Below are 17,541 nucleotides of genomic sequence, written 5' to 3'. Positions count from 1 at the left end.
TCTGGTGAATATGAATGTGGGTCCAGGCAGGATATCGGCCAGTGGCATTCCCATAAAACACTTGAAGATTACATAATATCCATCCTGATTCAAAACGTTGCGGAGAACCTGAACTGTTAAGACAGTTTAACTGAACAACAAGACTAGTTCTTGTGATAGGCGATCAGCCAGTCAAACGGGAACGCGGCCTTGAGACCGACGTGCATAATTTTTGTCGTAAGACGAAGGCTTAACGTGCGCGGAGGCGAGCATGTCCTAGGAGAAGGCACCAGATCATTCAGAATCACCAGAGCGCGAGCATCGGAGCCGACATCCACTGACAGCCACCTGCTAGCTTTACCTACAGATTTATTATTTCGTGTGACATGGCAGCACCAGACCGGGGTCACACCCTTCTACTCAACAGCTTGGCAAGGTCAAACACCACCGAGACTCCATTGTCGACTATCCAGGCACTCATCGTCCACTACCTCGCGAATATTCATCCTTCTCCAACGCCTCTCGCTGCCACCATTGTTAGCAGCCCTATCTTCCTTCCGTTTTCGCGTTCAAAACTAGAAGTTCTCAGTACATCCTTCCGACATGCAGTACATTCGAAACTGCAGGTGCTGAAAGCGGATTCGAGTGGATTATTTTCCCCGAGCTTAGATACTCAGCTCAATGTCTGGTCCCTTGCTATCTTTCAAGGTCTCGAAGGTGGACACGCCATTATACGATTAGCCTGCTGTAGCGGACTTCTTCTTGGCCTTGAGGATATCCTGCAGCATTTACCAGCAAAGAAGCGAGGCGTGAAGGGTATAGCTGAAGATGAACTGGTAATGACCTTTGCAGACGTTATTGACCAGTTCTCAACGTCTGATACATGGAGAAAAGAATTTCATTCTGCCGCTGAATCAGGTGCGTTGCTCAAAGCATCGGTAACTATTCTGTTAATGTAAACTCTGCTCCTATAGCCGATGCTCTTGCATTGTCACTCATCATAGGCTCTCAATCTCTTCTGTTGGTACCCTCCCAGAAATTCACTGCGCTCCCCCTTTCTGTGAGTCCGCTCACATGAGCAGTTCGCTTATACTAATGTGCTATCAGCATCTACTAGGACTAATTATGCGTGCCATCGAGGATGCATTTGATAGTGGAAGGTTCCTATCTTCCCTCCAGTCTTCGTTATGTTCTAAGGCAGAATTCAAAATTCACATACCTGTCAGTAGCATACGTATATATACCTCCCTAAACTAACATTCATCCAGCTAGATAGTCCAATTTCAAAATCCATCAAGAACATATCAAATTCGATTTCGATGGCTTACATTGGTTCAATATCGAAGTTGTGTGCTAGAACCGTGTCGCTTTTTGTAGATCATAGGCCAAACGTCGCACTGCCCCTAATCTCGGAAGCATATCGGAAACTTAACTCTATCACTGCCCACGTTGAAACCGACTGGTTTGTGACCTCACTTTGTGGGGCTACAGGCCAGAGCTTGTTGTGTAAGAGCCTCGTTGGATTAATAACCGTATAGCGCTCATCCATACTTAGCACCAGACGCCAGGGAAGTTACGACCGCCATATGGGCGACTTTGAAAACACTCCTTTTCAGCGTGATTATGATCACAGAAGCAGGTCTCTCTGCTCTGGTCTACATCCCCTCCACTTCCGCTGTTCTACTATCGACTTCCACGCTTGCAGTAACTGTTCTGCAAGCGCTCTCACACCTATCATTTGTTATCGCGCAGTTTGGTGGTGCAGGTTACGGTGCTTTTGATGAGCTCAAGCGGCTGTTTTACCTTACACTCGATGTTCTCGGAAGTGATGTAACAGAGAGCAACGAATACGCTCGACATCTTTGTGTCGTCGAATCGGGCTTAGAGTCACTTACGGCTCACCCTTTCTATCAAGCGAAAAAGGCCTTTGCGCTTTCAGCAATCGAACAACTTATTCCTGTGCTTAACGAAATGACTATTCAGGAGCTTGTATTTCCTACGTGCCTTCCGTAAGTTTCATCCTCCACATATACAGTGATTCACCCTGAACACGTGGTAGGCACCTGTCTGACGCTAGTCACCGCGAGACGTTCGAATCCGCGCATAGTGTCGTCCTTGCTATCTTCGCTTCGCATGCGCAGAAGGCGAGGGAGTCGACGTCACAACAGGGGGGCGGCTTCACAAGGAAAATCGTGCCGTTTTATGCTAACTGTCTAATAGACGTAAGTGGCTACGTCTTAATTCTCGAGTATCTTTGACCATGCTGGTCGTTCACAGAATTCAGTGCAGGGCAGGCTCAGCACGCTGCAACTCCGGTTAGCTTTTGCTGCTCTCGTTCGGAGTGCGGCGTCTGCTGCTGATTTGTCTCTTGCGTGGTTTTGCATCGACTGCCTTCTGGCTGCTGTTGCGTCTATATCCGAGCATGACGACGAGCGTAAGCATCGGCTTCACTTGACTCTTATCTCGTGTGTGCCATCGGTGCCGTTGGCATTGCTTCCTCGCTTGCTGGATCCCATCCGTTCATTTATGGATGCAGCTCAGGACGAGAAGAGGCAGGAACTTATCGACGCACTCTTTGCGGAGATCAAGCTGCGCGTCGGCGATAGAGAGAAAGAATATATGATTCGGTGGTGGGGAGAGCTGCGGATGAAGTGGGCTCATACTGTGCCTGGTCGTGAGGAAATTCAGGGGGTTTATGATTTGGACACTGAAGCGGCATTGACACCACGGCTGTAATATGCTCTCCTGATGTTTTGCGTACAGATTACTTATGTAAATGAAAAATGCTTGGGATCGTCGTACATAACATGTCCCTCTGGCAGTCCTATCAAGACGCATGGGATCGAGGGTTCCAACGTGCTCCATTGGCTGCATAGCAACAGCAATTCATTAAGTTTGTCATCTGTCCCGAAGCGAGGCACGTGGATAAGTTGGTTAGAACAAGGACGGCAAGTTGCAACATCGTCGACGTCATGCGATTCCGAACAATTGTGAAGGGTAAACCCATTTTTGGTCGTGCACGTGAGGGGCCATCTGCGACAAAATCGTGAGCCACGTGATATTGGGGAGGTAAGGAAAAAAATACTGGCTAACGTGTGGAAGGGGGGGCGGAAGGAAAATTGTGCAAAGCCAGGGCGAGGTTCGATTGGGCGGGGAGATAATGTAGTATAAAATTTGAGCCATTAGTAGTGACTAAAGACGAGCGAGAGCTTGAATTGAAAGATAGAAAAAAAAATACTACGAGGCCCAGTGCTCCTGGAGATACTCGACGCGAAGGTGCCTGACACTGTTGTGCACAGTCAGCAGCGCATCCGGCGTTGATCCGTCAATCTCGAGCTCCTCGTACAACTTGAATAGCATTGTCCCTAATTCGAGTGTCATCGTCCGATCCAGCAGCATCGTCGCGAACACTTCCTGCTCGAGGGCAGGGCAAAGTTTCACCAGAGGTCGGAGGAATACATGCTCATAGATTTGCTTGACTGTTTCGAGGAAGACGCGGGGATGGAAGTGCTTGCCTTCAGAGGATATGCCACAAACATGTCAGCAACTTCAAACGGACAGAGAAAATAATAAAGGCCATGCGCACCGCCGCCATCGAGTGTGCTAAAACAGAGATCGAAGGAGAGTCGGATATGGGTGACTTGTATGCGAGGAATGAGTCTGAGGAGTCAAGGAGAAAAAGTGAATTGATGAGTGACGTAAAACGTATCTGGTTCATCGAATGTATTCAATAATTGGTCTCGGGTGTCACAACGGCTATGCAACCGAAAATTTCGAGAAATGGAGCAGACAATCCGAGTCGCGTAAAGGACGAACAGTGATCCCAGCGTCTTGCAGAGGTATAGGAAGCGAGGTCCGAGTTTGCCGTGAGACCCGTCAGTAAACACTTGGGTGAAATTCACCGAGGGATCCTACAACCATTCACAAGTGAAAAGCTCAATTAGTACTAATACAGAGAAGTAGCACATACCTTACACACTGTGTCCATGTCCATGGATACTCTTGAACGTAAGCCGAATCGAATAGACTGCCGCATGCTTGTAAACCGCTGGAGATCAAGTGAGTTACTTCATCATGAGACGACATGACTCACTTAATGCCCGCACCCAAGAGCATCTCTTGGGCAAGATAATAAGACCCCTGAGATGGTCAATACTGGTAGTCAGAGAATAGCTACAAACTTACCGTGGATCCCTTTCCCGCGCGCCTCGGCGCGCTCCTTCACATGACCATATTTTCCTGATTTCGCCCCTCAAACTCGAAGTGGAGGTGGGAAGAAGCCTGGGGTGATAAGGTACAAGGTCATATTGAAACTCAGTATTCCTTATCATTTCAACGACATTTAAACAACGATTCGTTGCAACCAGTTTCGCTTGTTCCCGACATAGTAGATTCCTGCATGTTAGATCAAATAGGCAGGTGTTAATTTGATCAGCACCTGACAACAACTCACATGCATACACACTCAGTGAGAAATTCATATTAGAATGGCATTCGACATGTCACAGGGCAGGTTCGCGAATCGCCAGGGTTCGCCACACCTCAATGAGTTTTCGGCGAGCGATGGTGTAATTAGCGACGGAAAAGGACGAAATATCTCGGAGTTTAGTACATTTGACGTATGAAAACAAACCATGAGAATTTACGTTACTACAGAGCGTTTCTTGCTTTGCTCATCGTCCTTGCCTTTGCTCAGCGTTCTTGCCCTTTTGGATTGGTGGATACTAGATAGAGACGATAGAGATGGCTGAAGTCGTGTCACCTGCAGGAATCCTCCCTCATATACCTGATGACCTCACGCTTGCGCAGTTCATATTGGATGCGGAGCATGTCAGAAAGCCTGTTCGTAAGAGTGATGCATGGATTGTTGATGACCAGAGTGGGAGAAAGATTGGGCTTGAGGAGGTGAGTGTGCCTCCCAGTGAAATTGAGCACATCTCTGCGGGATAATGCGCAAAAGTTGGTGTGGGATTGATATAAATTGCTATTCCGGCCCACAATGGTTACAATGGCTGATCATGTACGTCGTAGCTCAGAGCTCGGACATATGGTCTGGCTAATGCGTTGAGTATCCGCTATAACATCCGTGCGTTCTCTGCGTTTTCAAGGTACTGAGTGCCACATGCTGACTCCTCTGGTTCCGCACAGAGGAGGATCATGTTGGTAATGACACTATAGTTTCAATGACTTGCAAGTATTGATGATCCCCCCATTCTACACGCTTGATAGTGTTGATCTACAGTCCAAATCATGTTGGTATGTGAGCTGGCTTCGTCACATGCAGTGTTTTGTCTGGGTTGACAATATGAATTCTGCAGATTACCTTGTGGCTGCTTGGGCGGCTCACAGACTTGGTGCTGCGGTGTCGTATGCTCACTTTCTCTAAGTTGCCCAAAACATCCTGAAACGCGCCCACAAGCGGTGCCAACCCGCTATTCACAGTTGACGAACTCGTATATCAAATCAATTCAGTGAAAGCAGCCGTCATCATCACGCACCCGGACTCGCTCAATGTGGCTTTGGCGTCTGCACACGCCGCTGGTGTACCCGCCGATCGCGTCATTCTTTTTGACGTCGAGGGTGTTACCACGCAGAGGGTGACTGTGCAAGTTTTGATTTCGCAAGGTCTTGCGAGTGTTCCAAATTTCACAGAACGGAAACTTGCTCCTGGTGAAGGGAAGACCAAGGTGGCCTTTCTGAACTTTTCCAGCGGGACGACTGGTCGCCCGAAGGTGAGCGCGTACTTAGCGAGGACATTCATGTGGATGTAACTTGCACATGCGATGTATCAGGCCGTTGCAATACCCCACTACGCGCCGAATTGCAAATGTCATTCAGCTTGCTACGCACCACAAGGTCGGGGAAGATTATGCCGGACAAAGATTTAAACCTGGTGACGTATGTTGTGCCGGTACGTGCATTGCTGTTTATCCGAAGGACTCGGTTTGATTGACTGCGCAGTGCTTCCTTTATATCGTAAGCCATTGCCACTCTTGCAACGTCATTATGTTGTGAAACCGATTGTTTCCAGATATTTATGGACTGGTCTTCAATGTACGAGCTCATCTGGCTGTAGTTGTTTCATTGCTGAACATCTTGTAGTCTCATTATGCCTTTTTCTGCGGAGTGCGTCGACACACCCCGAATCTGCAGTTGCACGCTGACTGACGTTCATCCAGATGACGGTTGTTTTAACAGCGAAATACAACTTTCTAGAGTTCTTGAAGAGCATAATCAGACACCGTATTACTCATCTTATGTACGTCGTCGTCTGGTTTGATTCGACCTCACCTGAACAAGACTTTAGGTTGGTCCCCCCACACATCGTACTATTGTGCAAGGTCAGCGAGTCGTAATTCTAGAATGATCGGGTCTCTCACCTATCTGCGTTTGACACTTAGCATCCAGCCGTCAGGAGTTACGATTTTAGTCACGTCCGATATATCACCTCGGGTGCTGCGCCTCTGTCTCGTGAGGTGATGGAGCAGCTCGTTCAGATATTCCCAAACGCTGACCTAGGGCAAAGCTACGGTAAGTCCATCTCTGGAGAGTGGGTGTCCAGGTTTCATCCCAGCGGCCACAGGCCTTACCGAATCGTGCACTGTCATAAGCACTTGGGCGGTAGATAAGAGATGTGACTTAAGTGGTGGTGCTGGCCAACTCCTTCCTGGTATTATCGGCCGCGTAGAGAAACCAGATGGTACTCTTGCAGACTTTGACGAACCTGGCGAGCTCGTTGTAAAGACGCAGGCAGTCGCCCTTGGTTATGCAAACAACCTTGAAGCGTATGAGACCATCTTCCTTGTATCACTCACATATTTACCGCAATGTGTTCAGAACGAAGGAAACTTTTGTAAATGGGTGAGTAGGTAGGTGTTCAATCGGCTGGTGATTGAGGTTCCGCCTTCAGATGGCTCCGTACCGGTGATGAGGTGAAGATGAACCGCCGGGGAGAAATAGTAGTCCTTGACCGTTTAAAGGTTGAATGATTGGCCTTAGGCCTTGGTCTCACCTGACTGAACAGCCCTACAGGAAATGTTGAAGGTCCGTGGATTCCAGGTCGCACCTGCCGAGCTCGAAGGGTGTATTCTGGACCACCCCGACGTGACTGATACGTGCGTGGTTGGAATACAAGATGAATACAGTGGCGAGCTACCACTAGCATTCGTCGTTCTCCGCCCTGAAGCCGCCAAACGCGTCGAAGAAAGCCCTCAGGCCGCGGACGAGATTAAGGCGTCGATTATGAAGGTTGGAGCTTCAAAACTCCAGGGAACGTGTCGTGCTTATATTACAACTTTACAGCACGTTGTTGATAATAAAGTTGGCTACAAAAAGCTCGCTGGGGGTGTTGAGTTTATTGACGTTGTCCCGAAGAACCCGAGCGGTAAACTGTTGAGGAGGGTGCTAAGAGACAAGGCTCGGGAGATGCGGACGAAGCCCAGAGCGAAACTGTAACATGGTGGTACTCTTTGCGAGTCCATCATATGTACACCCAATGTACTAATCATGTACCATTGTTTATCACTCCTTTGTCAATGAATTGTTCCATCAATATAATTAATCAATCGCACCAGACTCAGAGACATCCCAGGGTTCTACCATCAATGACCGCGTGGAAAAATACTCATGCTACTAGTCAGCCTGTGCTGGACCGTCAATTTGCAGGTGATCAGTCCTTCGAAGCTTCAGGCCTCAGGCTTCGACTCGGTGGAGAAGAAATGCCGCCGGTCACGTGGAACTTAGATCACGATACTTATACATCCGAAGAAGAATCTGAAAGACGTCCCCCCCAGACGGTCCATGTCCTTCCATGTCAGCTAGAATTTCGCCTATCCCAACTCTATCCTTGAAGTTGCAGATGCGAAGCAAATCCGGACTCCGCTTCTGATTTGCATTATGGTTGACAATGACAAGGTTTGAGTTTAGCTGTTTGAGTGGCGAATCCTTCCTCGTAATACGTACGTCTTTCTGTATCGATAGCGACAGTCGACAATTGTCCGTTGAAACCGAGTACTTTGAACGCAGTTCACAATCGAGGGCTCGCTTTAACTTGGTGCAGCCGCGGTGGATGACCTTGACTCCTTGAGTAGTATGTCAGAACTTCCTTATTTGTATTTCAACGGCTTGCAACCGATTTCAACTTTCAAATGCAGCGAGTGTCTTTAAATAGGTTGCTATGATAGAGTCGTGATTTCAGGGTGATTGCAACCAAATTGCAACGGAATTGTGACGGAATTGGAATGCAATTGTAGATTTATTTAAATGGAATTAATCTTTCAAACCTCCGATCCCGTCCCATTTAAATGGCTGTTGCAAGCATCATTTTCAAGCTCATTTGTCAGGCATTGCGACACACAACAATCATGATCAGAGCATTGAAATTTTTCTATTAGATTGCAAGCCTATGGTACAAATTTTTATCTATAACGATTAGGTCTTGTAAATACGGCCATGGCAATAATATCGATAGCAATATATTCCTGGCTATACCTGACAATCAGAACCAGAAGGATATCGAGGAGCTAAAAAAACGACTTACCACCAGGGAGGGAGACCAGGAAACGGTTACCCGGTATCGGGGTTTGGAGGTCATGGGGGTCAGCATCAGCTGCATTACTAGAAGATGAGTGACGCCATTGGCAAGGGGGGAGACGAGGGCGGTCTGAATGTTGTAGTCGGAAAGGGTATGGCCATATTCGAGCTGCTTGACTGAGGCCGGAAGATTGGGGGACGAGTAGACGTCGATTGTAGCAGGAGAGGAGGACCAGAGTCACGAGTATGGGTGGACGATCGACGTCCATAAGTGCGAGAGGTGTATGTGAAGGCATGTGACGACTCTCATCCAGCACTACAGGTGGTGGAGGACCACCTCGGAACGGACCAGGTGATGATCTAGATGCAGGAGCAGGTGCAGGAGGGGGCAAGTGAAGGTTGTCGCCGCTAGGCGGGCCACTTGACTAAGGCCGGAAGATTGGGGGACAAGTGGACGTCAATTGCAGCAGAAGAGGAGGACTGGTGAGTCCTGGGGGAGGAACCACGGTGCTGGCATATGCGGTTGGGTGCACATCCTGAGGACCTGATGCAGCAGGCAGCTGACCACCAGTGGTTGATGCGGATGGCACGGGAGTATGCATCAAGGGCGTCACGGAATTGGTTGATTTGGAAGTAAAGTACCCCAATAGAACACCAAAAGGTGGGGTTCCTGCCATCGCGGTAAACTGCCTGCTGGTCCAGGGTTGATGGGGAGGAGGGACAGAGGGTTGCTGGGGTGATGTGAGGGTGGATTAGAGGGCTGGGTGGAAGGAGACAATGTGTCAAAGACGGCTGGGAAGATAACAGTTAGTCTAAGTATAGCACTTTGAAATGAAAAAACTAATACAAACGGAATGATGAAAACAGGAAACAAAAGTGTGTGTGACGGAAAGGGAGGACTTTAAGGAAACTGAAAAAGAGAAGGCACGCACCATTGACAGAACTTATAGCACAGCGACTGCAGGGCTCCATTTGGACGGAGGAGGATTTTGACTGGTCCAGGCCGCAGGCTCGCGAAAGAGAGATGGGAGATTCAGATATGTCAAAGCGGCTGACTTACAGCGCATAAGATGAGGTTGAAAAGAAAGAAAGTCAATGTAAACGCTAAGCCACAAGTTGAAATGATATTTGACCTTGTTTACATCGAGTTATTATGTAATAGCAATACTTTGCACTCCCGCTGATTCTGCAGCAGCTGATGATGGGCGCTGGACTAATATTACATGTATGCCTGGACCACCCACGACTGCCTGGATCGATGACGAGCAATGCGACTATGAACCGCAGTGTCTTTCCACCTGATTCTGGATCACCGCACACGTTGACATCATTGAAACATCTCCCGCCTAATATCCAGCACTGCACATGTCCTAATATCACTGTAAGATTCTGAATCCTGGACCGATAACTCTGTCAATTCAAAGGAGTTGCATAATCTAATGTTACAGTGTGATTCAGAGTCCAAGTAAGTACAGCAAAGTAAACCGATGGGCTAATACAACGAGTAGGTGTAGGATCCATTCTCAAGACTGTTTGTGAGCCTGCCGAGTGGTACGATCAGTAGCCATTGCCGGCGTGGTCGCCTTCCTCCCTCTTTTCGACTTCTTGGACCTCCCTCTAGTACTGCTCAGATCATCTGCCGCCTCCTGGAGTACCTCGCCTGATGAGCTGATGACTGCAGCTCCCACCTCATCAGCCTGAGGTGTTGCAGCAGCAGCATCCTCCAAATCTGCAGCAGTGCCATTGTTGGTGGCTACATTGTCGACAATGGGAGCTTCTGTAGTGTGCCGCCGCTGTGTGGAGAGGATAGGCTGTGAGATTGATTCAGATGGCAGAGCATTGACATGTCTCTCCAAGGCAGCAGGCTGTGGGAGTTCCTGGATCTGTTACGTCTGCCGCAGTTTCTGTTCCATCGTCCGAACTTTCCATGTCAAGCGCTGCGAGTGCGCGATCAATGGCGTTCAGTGAAATCTTCATGTACAGCAGAATCCAAGGCCGAAGGTCGCGCAGCTTTGAAGATGTAGTGGTTGATGTTAGTTACAATCTGTACAATGCGCTTCATCTTCCACTTGGTCACTAGAACTTTCTTATATGTGAAAAATAAATCCTTGTAGCTAATCGTTGACCTCTTGCCAATGCCCGTGCTCGAGAATTCAGTGTCAGGAGACAGTAAGAATATAGCCTGCAGCAGTGCGTGAGCGTGACTGCCAATTGAACTTAGATGATATGTGTAGCTTACAAGAACTGCGGCCCAAGCGATGCAACCCGGTGTGACTTGCCAAACGCTCCATTTCATGGAGTTGGTATGTGCGCCTCCGCCACTGGAAGCGTGATGGAGGGATGTGATACCACGCAATGAAGCTTTCAGAATCTGAGGATGTTCCTGGTGAGACAGACAGCCAAATCAGAGAGCACCACTAGACTTACTTGTGCCAACAGAAGCCAGTTTCCGAAGACAGTCTTGAGTGATCGGTCTTCTTTCAACTCTGGGAATAGCACCGGAGGGAATGTTTTGTACGCTAGGTTTGTTGAAGACGTGACCCCGAGGAGTCGTTGGATTTCAGGGACATTAGCTCTGTCGTAGCTAGTGTTGCTGAAGTATTTTGAAGGGAGGTCAAAAATGTCGCCAGCAACACCCCAAAGTTTCTTGATCTCGTTAGCACGAGCATCTGGGATGGATTTCAACACCTACAATAATCATATTATATCACGCAGAAGTCCAGGAATGAGAGTTCACTTACGAGATCGCTAAAGTAAGAACTTTCCATCACTTTGTGTAACGACTTGGGGAAGTGACGGTAGAGCTCGTGCAGAAATGCTGACTCTTGAGTACATGCAGTCGCATATCGGTCAGTGCTGTCAAATGGAGTTGGCAAGTCTGGAAGGCGCTTATTGAGGAGGTTGCAACTGGGAAACATCTCAATCATCATGCCATACTTGCAAGCATAGATAGAGATGGTCTCCTCATGAACGCTGAGCTCATTGTGAGCATTCGCGTGCCGTTTTCGCTTGGGTTTCCCTGCGTGCAAAGTCTTGTTTTCCTCTTTTATTGTCCTATTCTCTTCTTGAAGCTTTTGCATTTGAACTTGCAGCATTTTGAGCGTCTGAGTGGATATGCGAGTCAGGAAATGCTCAGAACTGCGCATACATCTTACCTCGAGGAGTTCTCCTTTAGATGCACCAGGACCTGGGATAGAGATATGATCAGCATCAGCAGTGTTCTGACCATCCCATTCACTATCAGATTCAGAAGAATCTGCTGCGCTGGGCCGCGAAACATGTGACATGACGGTTTGACGAAGCTGTTTTGGGGATACCAATTGAGATTTTGTTTGAAGGGCAGGAGACGACAGAAATTACTCACCTAGTACCACGCATTATAAAGTGCCTGCACTGCCCAGTACCTTGGCGGTCAGACGTAAAATTGCTACATGCAGTTTTACATGTTAGTGCAAGAGATTAGTCAATTGCGCACCAATGTGGTGCAAAACTCGTAACAGATGCTTAGACTTGAGTAATAGAACATGTGTCTGCTGCGCATGATCAGATTCGAGTTTAAGTTGAGTTTAATAGAGTGACTCAATAGCCGAGCGACATACCTGCTCTTTGGGAAGAATTGGACATGGTGTCTGGAGGACCAGTGGCAGTGGAGGTAAAGATATGGTGGATGAGAGATGAGAGCAACATACCTGCTCTTCAGGAAAAATCGGACGTGGTGTCTGAATCTGGAGCTAGATTCAGAGATACAGTAAATGAGAGACAAGAGCGACATACCTGCTCTTCGGGAAAAATTGGATGTGGTGTCTGAATCTGGAGTTAGATTCAGAGATACAATAAATAAGAGACAAGAGCGACATACCTGCTCTTGGGGAAAAATCGGACGTGGTGTCTGAATCTGGATTCTGGAGTCAGCATGGATGATTGATGAGAGCGATTCAGACATACCTGCTCTTTGGGAAGAATCGGACATGGTGTCATTCTTGGTGACGATAATGCTAGGAGGGTGGGGGGGTAGGGGTGGCGCAGCAGCCCAGCAGGATGATGGATGGTAGCTGATGGGAGAATCACCTAGATGATGTTTTGTAGACGTTCGCAGAACCTTAGCTGGAGGAGTGATATATCATTGATTGAAGTTGCGGTTGGTGAACTGTCAGGACTATAACTATGTTGTTGCGATCTTGGGAATAAGGATGAGTGTGAACGACCTTGTGAAGACATATGAGAGTAGTAAGATTCAGGAGAGTGAGAGGGCAATCGCATCCCCACAGGTGATGGTGATCTGGAGGGTGGTACCGTTTTCGGTTCAACAAGGGAGGTGTGGGCAGGGTTGGCAGGTAAGGGATGGAACTCCCGTCTCTGCCAGTTGTGAACAAAACAATATGAGAACGCAAGAGATAGCACAATATCAAACACAATGCACTTATTTAGGTCATTGTCATTGTCATTTCAGTGCTGCGCTCTCTCCCGCTCCTTATCTCTCTCCTTCTCCATCCCAATCACTATGCGCTTGCTATCCGGGCCCATGTTCCCAAGACCGTTCATCCTTGGGTGTGGTTATTGTTGGTGGTGGTGATGCGAAAGGGATGTAGGAGTCGGGTTGTTGAGAATGCGGATGAGAGCGAGGTAGGCAACCACTGATAATTTGGATTCGCGACTCACAGAACAAGATCAAACTTGGATCGCTACACAAAGTCAATAGCACACACAGGATTTTCGACCTCCTTGCACCATCTCGGGTAACCGGGCCAAGCCGTCTGTCGAGCCAGACACTCGTCAACTTGGCGCATGGCCGTGTTCAGACTGGGTGTCTTCAGCCTGTGAGACATGCAGAGGCGGTCCGTCGTCCTCGATGTTGATATTGCCATGCTTGCGCCTTGATCTGGTGTGAGAAGTGTGCATGGTTAGTTTTCAAATGTTGGCGTTGAAGCACTTGAGAGGTGGGTGATTCAGAGACGGGTGGTAGAAGCAAAGATGTGAAGATAGACTGAGCAGCTTAGCAAAAATGAGTGCAAACAAATGTTCAAATCATGGTGTACTACATAGAAACATAGTTTGACTAGTCTATTACTGAGGAATGTATTAGCAGAGCACCTCGAGGTCAAAGAGACAAAAGACTTACCTGAAAGCGGAATTGGTCAGATGCGCACTGGATGACCCGCCTGCTGATGCATCTCCCTTACATGAAGAAACATGTCTGTGTCGACAGTGTCGACAACAAGGTAATCAAGGGGGTTGCCACCTGAATCCTGTACTAGGAGTGCCCCACGAATGATTGATTGTACCGAGAAGAACTCGGCCTTTGTGCGTGGTTGTGCACGAACTCTGAAAAGGTTAAGCTGCTTGTCCTGTCGAAGTCGTGGCCCTGTCGGAGCGTCAAAGGGGTGGATGAGAGCGAGGGGAAATAAGTCATTCCCAATGGCACATTGAAAAAGGAAGACTAAACGTCCGAGGATGACGCCGTTCTGTGTCCGGATGAAGACACAGTCATAATGCGGTGTGTTGAAGAACTGAGGGCTGCACCGGAGATAGTTGGTATTCTGTTTCCAGTCTACCAGGGATTCATAGTTGACATGTAAGAATCGATACTCGGTAACCTGTTTCAAATGAATCAAATCAGTAGAGTAACAACTTAGGCTGGATTGAACAAATGTACAGTATCATCCGATTGTAAGTGGATTCTTCTTCCATTTGGCAGTGGAATGTTGCAGGCGGGTAGAAAGATGTTTAAGAATGCATTCAGCTTGATGCGAAAGTTAGTGAATTCGACACGGGTGCTTTGCTGCATTCTCGATGGAACAGAAAGTCTGCACAGCTTGTCTTGATCCCATTCTCACATGTTGTGATAGGATCTAAAGTACTATCCACACCGATGTAGGTATTTTCATCGTCATCTAATGAATCGTCATCCTCTGAGTCGCCGTCTGATTTCTGCTGCGAATATTCATCAAAGTCCGGAAATACGATGATCAATGTCATCAGCTACAAGTATCCAGTGGTCGATGCGAAGGATCTGATTATGTAGATAGTATGCACAGGATAGTTAGTAGGGAATCACGAATATAATTGATGATTACCTGCTCCGCAACGTTTTTGAAGTTTGTCCGGTTCAAGTACCAGTCCTTCAAGGGCCCGTGCATTTGCTCATATGGTTTGGTGTTGTAATTGCGCGTGGCGCCTTTAGCCTCGATGTCGTCGAATATATGTGTTGCCATGTGCAGTTTCGGAAAGTTCCAATTCTTCACATTGTCATCAGCGGTTTGTGTCATGTATTGCTGCTGATGTGTCAAGGTAGGGTCATCAAACTAGCTACAATTTACATACCTTCATGAGTGCTGTGAACGCTTGGACAGTATGTCTCCCCTCCTTGATTGTATTGGTTGTGTGAACCTCCAGAGCAGCGTACATGTCCATCTCGAGGTAAAGGTGTACACACCGTAAGAGAAAATAACCGAGTGGAGAATCATTCTCAGTCAAGACATCATGGGTAGCATAAATGATCATCTGAAAGAGAAAATGTTAGTAGCCAGGGTAACCACATGAGTTTACGAACCTTAGAAATATCTTCGTGGATGGAGCTGTCTGTAAATGTAACGCCGATGACCTGGTTTGGGTGCTTGAGATTTCGCCAGCATGGAAATTTTTCGAATCTAATACATATAAGATTAATATCGAGCATCAGATAAGGGATGACTCGAAAAGATTCAAAAAAACGAACCGATTGTCAACTTGTGATACTTTTCCCCTTCCAAGAGTTACAACATATTTCTGCAGCTCGACCCAGAGATGGCGCGACCAGAGTCCACCATGGTTGAAGTGACAACGGTCATGTGACAATGCTCGATGCACGCAGGTGAATGCTACTGCCCAAAATGTGTTCTAAAACAATCAATCTGTGATACTGACATGCAGAAATATTTGCTCACATTGATTAAACGAAGCGCTTGTTCTTTCAGGAGTTCCTCTCTTTCTTCAAAGGTTTCTTTCGCACGCGCAGCATTTATAACTGCTTGCAAGTCTTTTGATGTTTGCCGACGATATGATTTTGAAGTATCCCACAGGTCATCTCGAGGGACTAGACAAACGGGGCATGGCCAAAGACTCATTATTCCTCGAGTAAGTGACATGACAGATCTTGTAATGATACAATTAAATTATTCAGGACCACAACGACAAAATCAACACTCACTGTTCTTCGAAATCAGCTGATAGAATGAGGATACAGAGAAAAAACCAGCGCTTGACACCATCTAGGCATTCAAACCACTGCCCCATTTGTGATTTTGAGGCTAACGAAGAGATAATCCTGGCAAATGACTTGTGCCAGACGGTATTTTTGAAATCTACCCAGCTGGGCTTTCCGGAGTGTAATTTTTCGTCCTTAACCTATGTAAACTGCATCAGCAGCACTAACAGCGAGTCACTAAAGGAAACCACACTATTGGTAACCATCCAACAACATACCCGCCACCTTCACCGCGCCCATTTTGAATTGCAGTCGGTAAGTTTGCTAGACGAGCGTAGACTGGATAACCTTTTGCTGTACCGAAGGAGGAGAGTTTCGTCTTATCTGCGTACAGTATATATGCCAGCGGCTTCGCACCCAGTGGGAGTTGCGACTACAAAGTAATATAATGACATAAGGCACATGAAAAACTACAAAGTATTATCACATACTTGTACATCCCAGATATCTCGCGCAGTGAAAGGCTCATTGATGAAAGAAACAAAAGTGTTACCATCAAACTTCGAGAGGCGGTGTGCATCAAACGTGAAGTGAGGAAAGAGCCGGGGATTGCGAAGCATATCGGCAGCCAGCTCCCAAAGGTCTCGGTAATGCACGTCATACTCCCACAGTTCCTCATCTCCAGTGAACGGGACCGAGATCACTTCCTTTGTAAACTATACTTCATGCTATGTCAGACTCATTTGAACTAGAGAAAGGATATACTACCACCTTTGTAATGCGATGCGAGGCAGCCTCCCACATGTTGTGGATATCCTTGTGGTTTTTGAATGTAAGTTTCTCCTTCCCCACAGCACAGCGGTGACATAGCTTGATAAGACGATCGGTTTGTTGATTGTTGAACCCGACCTCGAGCATGATCTCAGCAATTTCAAACTCGAGCCTGAGATTTAAATGGACTCCAAGGTTGGCCATCAGGTGGAGGGACCAGGAAGTCTGCGGCACGACGCTCAAAGTTATCGAAGCTGTATACCTTAGCCTCGATGCCACTACTCAGATGATACTCGATCTTGATGTCATCTTGATTGAAGGTGGGGACTGTGGCCTCGACTTCTGGTTCCTTGAGTGCAGAAGGGCCTGTATTGAATAGGGTACACTGGCCCAAGTATTAGTGAGATCAACGAAAACAATTAAGTGTCGACGACTCACCTGGACCAATCACTGGATCATCATGACCTGAAGTCCACATCGAGGAAGTCTGCATGATTTTGCAGTTTCAACTGTGAGTTTGTGAGTGCCATAGATAGCAAAACAAAAATAAAATGCTACTACATACCTGATACAGGGATATGAATGGCTGATTGAGGTTTGTCGAGTCTCAATGACGAATCCGACGCTGTATTGTGATACAATTAAACATCAGCTTCGACAATACATCAAGGCAAAGATATAACAGACGCACCTTTCTCCTTCCAAATCGCATCTACAATCACCTGATCCCATTGTCTTTTGGCTGCCATTCGTCTCGCAAGATTTTCGGTGGGTGGTCCATCCTCATGGCTTGATATCCTGGTCACATAAATTACAGTGCTTTGAGCGATCTGGACCCATGTAGTTGACAGTATTGTACAGCTGTATACAAAGATAGTTGAGGTGGGGGTATAGAGCAAGGAATGCGCGAGAACGCGAAGAATGTGCTGCAGGCGCCGATAACAAGTGATCTATGTGCCCAAGCACGTTACAAAGGACTTACAATATATTGAAACTCAGCCGCTAGATTACCTTATCATTTCAGGAGGCATTTCAATTGATTTCAATGGCACGCAAACAGCGTGTCAACATCACGT

At 47.3% G+C, this 17,541-nt stretch overlaps 6 protein-coding genes across 6 annotated transcripts; 2 read left to right on the top strand and 4 right to left on the bottom strand.

The window, feature by feature from the left end:
• The first annotated feature begins 90 nt into the window (after positions 1-90).
• DFJ58DRAFT_247368 (uncharacterized protein) lies at positions 91-2,832 on the top strand. The gene is made up of 7 exons (XM_041379452.1): positions 91-897; positions 954-1,039; positions 1,087-1,200; positions 1,248-1,485; positions 1,535-1,988; positions 2,039-2,201; positions 2,257-2,832. Exons 1-7 carry the CDS (start codon positions 366-368, stop codon positions 2,713-2,715), a joined length of 2,046 nt encoding a protein of 681 aa, XP_041246213.1. The 5' UTR covers positions 91-365; the 3' UTR covers positions 2,716-2,832.
• DFJ58DRAFT_871798 (uncharacterized protein) lies at positions 2,833-3,973 on the bottom strand (the record flags this gene model as incomplete). The annotated part of the gene is made up of 4 exons (XM_041394329.1): positions 2,833-3,494; positions 3,566-3,639; positions 3,796-3,890; positions 3,950-3,973. 4 exons carry the CDS (start codon positions 3,971-3,973, stop codon positions 3,217-3,219), a joined length of 471 nt encoding a protein of 156 aa, XP_041246212.1. The 3' UTR covers positions 2,833-3,216.
• Positions 3,974-4,596: 623 nt separating this feature from the next.
• Positions 4,597-7,434, top strand: DFJ58DRAFT_871788 (uncharacterized protein; the record flags this gene model as incomplete). Its single annotated transcript, XM_041394328.1, has 18 exons — positions 4,597-4,884; positions 5,011-5,065; positions 5,128-5,142; positions 5,209-5,235; positions 5,298-5,346; positions 5,399-5,719; positions 5,772-5,890; positions 5,941-5,955; positions 6,011-6,033; positions 6,082-6,105; positions 6,159-6,238; positions 6,287-6,320; positions 6,381-6,510; positions 6,563-6,764; positions 6,817-6,840; positions 6,890-6,959; positions 7,012-7,227; positions 7,282-7,434. The coding sequence occupies exons 1-18, from the start codon at positions 4,723-4,725 to the stop codon at positions 7,432-7,434; spliced, it is 1,719 nt and encodes a 572-aa protein (XP_041246211.1). The 5' UTR covers positions 4,597-4,722.
• A 1,067-nt stretch (positions 7,435-8,501) lies between these two features.
• On the bottom strand, positions 8,502-9,209 carry DFJ58DRAFT_871786 (uncharacterized protein; the record flags this gene model as incomplete). The annotated part of the gene is made up of 2 exons (XM_041394327.1): positions 9,015-9,209; positions 8,502-8,936 (listed from the first exon to the last, which is right to left on the bottom strand). The coding sequence occupies exons 1-2, from the start codon at positions 9,186-9,188 to the stop codon at positions 8,502-8,504; spliced, it is 609 nt and encodes a 202-aa protein (XP_041246210.1). The 5' UTR covers positions 9,189-9,209.
• Positions 9,210-10,034: 825 nt separating this feature from the next.
• Positions 10,035-11,798, bottom strand: DFJ58DRAFT_725634 (uncharacterized protein; the record flags this gene model as incomplete). The annotated part of the gene is made up of 7 exons (XM_041385263.1): positions 10,035-10,322; positions 10,402-10,521; positions 10,562-10,693; positions 10,751-10,882; positions 10,939-11,199; positions 11,253-11,615; positions 11,667-11,798. The coding sequence occupies 7 exons, from the start codon at positions 11,796-11,798 to the stop codon at positions 10,035-10,037; spliced, it is 1,428 nt and encodes a 475-aa protein (XP_041246209.1).
• Positions 11,799-11,957: 159 nt separating this feature from the next.
• Positions 11,958-17,432, bottom strand: DFJ58DRAFT_744178 (uncharacterized protein; the record flags this gene model as incomplete). The annotated part of the gene is made up of 23 exons (XM_041387297.1): positions 17,157-17,432; positions 17,031-17,090; positions 16,904-16,930; positions 16,728-16,831; positions 16,466-16,690; positions 16,186-16,410; positions 15,948-16,127; positions 15,698-15,894; positions 15,435-15,642; positions 15,227-15,387; positions 15,062-15,158; positions 14,833-15,012; positions 14,586-14,783; positions 14,495-14,521; positions 14,379-14,442; positions 14,165-14,328; positions 13,692-14,105; positions 12,457-12,579; positions 12,371-12,406; positions 12,286-12,321; positions 12,201-12,236; positions 12,111-12,140; positions 11,958-12,044 (listed from the first exon to the last, which is right to left on the bottom strand). The coding sequence occupies exons 1-23, from the start codon at positions 17,212-17,214 to the stop codon at positions 11,958-11,960; spliced, it is 2,937 nt and encodes a 978-aa protein (XP_041246208.1). The 5' UTR covers positions 17,215-17,432.
• Positions 17,433-17,541: the final 109 nt, after the last annotated feature.

The sequence above is a fragment of the Suillus subalutaceus genome (genome assembly GCF_016647625.1).
Source record: "Suillus subalutaceus strain FC151 chromosome Unknown DFJ58scaffold_28, whole genome shotgun sequence".
Classification (NCBI taxonomy): Eukaryota; Fungi; Basidiomycota; class Agaricomycetes; order Boletales; family Suillaceae; genus Suillus; species Suillus subalutaceus.
The sequence above is the reverse complement of the archived record's forward strand: the minus strand, read 5'-3'. Positions and strand labels throughout refer to the sequence as shown.

Excerpts from the sequence above, each read along its gene's own strand:
- DFJ58DRAFT_247368 (XM_041379452.1), top strand. The coding sequence starts at position 366 with ATGGCAGCACCAGACCGGGGTCACACCCTTCTACTCAACAGCTTGGCA. Across the intron at positions 898-953 it reads TCATTCTGCCGCTGAATCAG|CCGATGCTCTTGCATTGTCA; the intron begins GTGCGTTGCTCA and ends CTGCTCCTATAG. Across the intron at positions 2,202-2,256 it reads ATGCTAACTGTCTAATAGAC|AATTCAGTGCAGGGCAGGCT; the intron begins GTAAGTGGCTAC and ends GGTCGTTCACAG.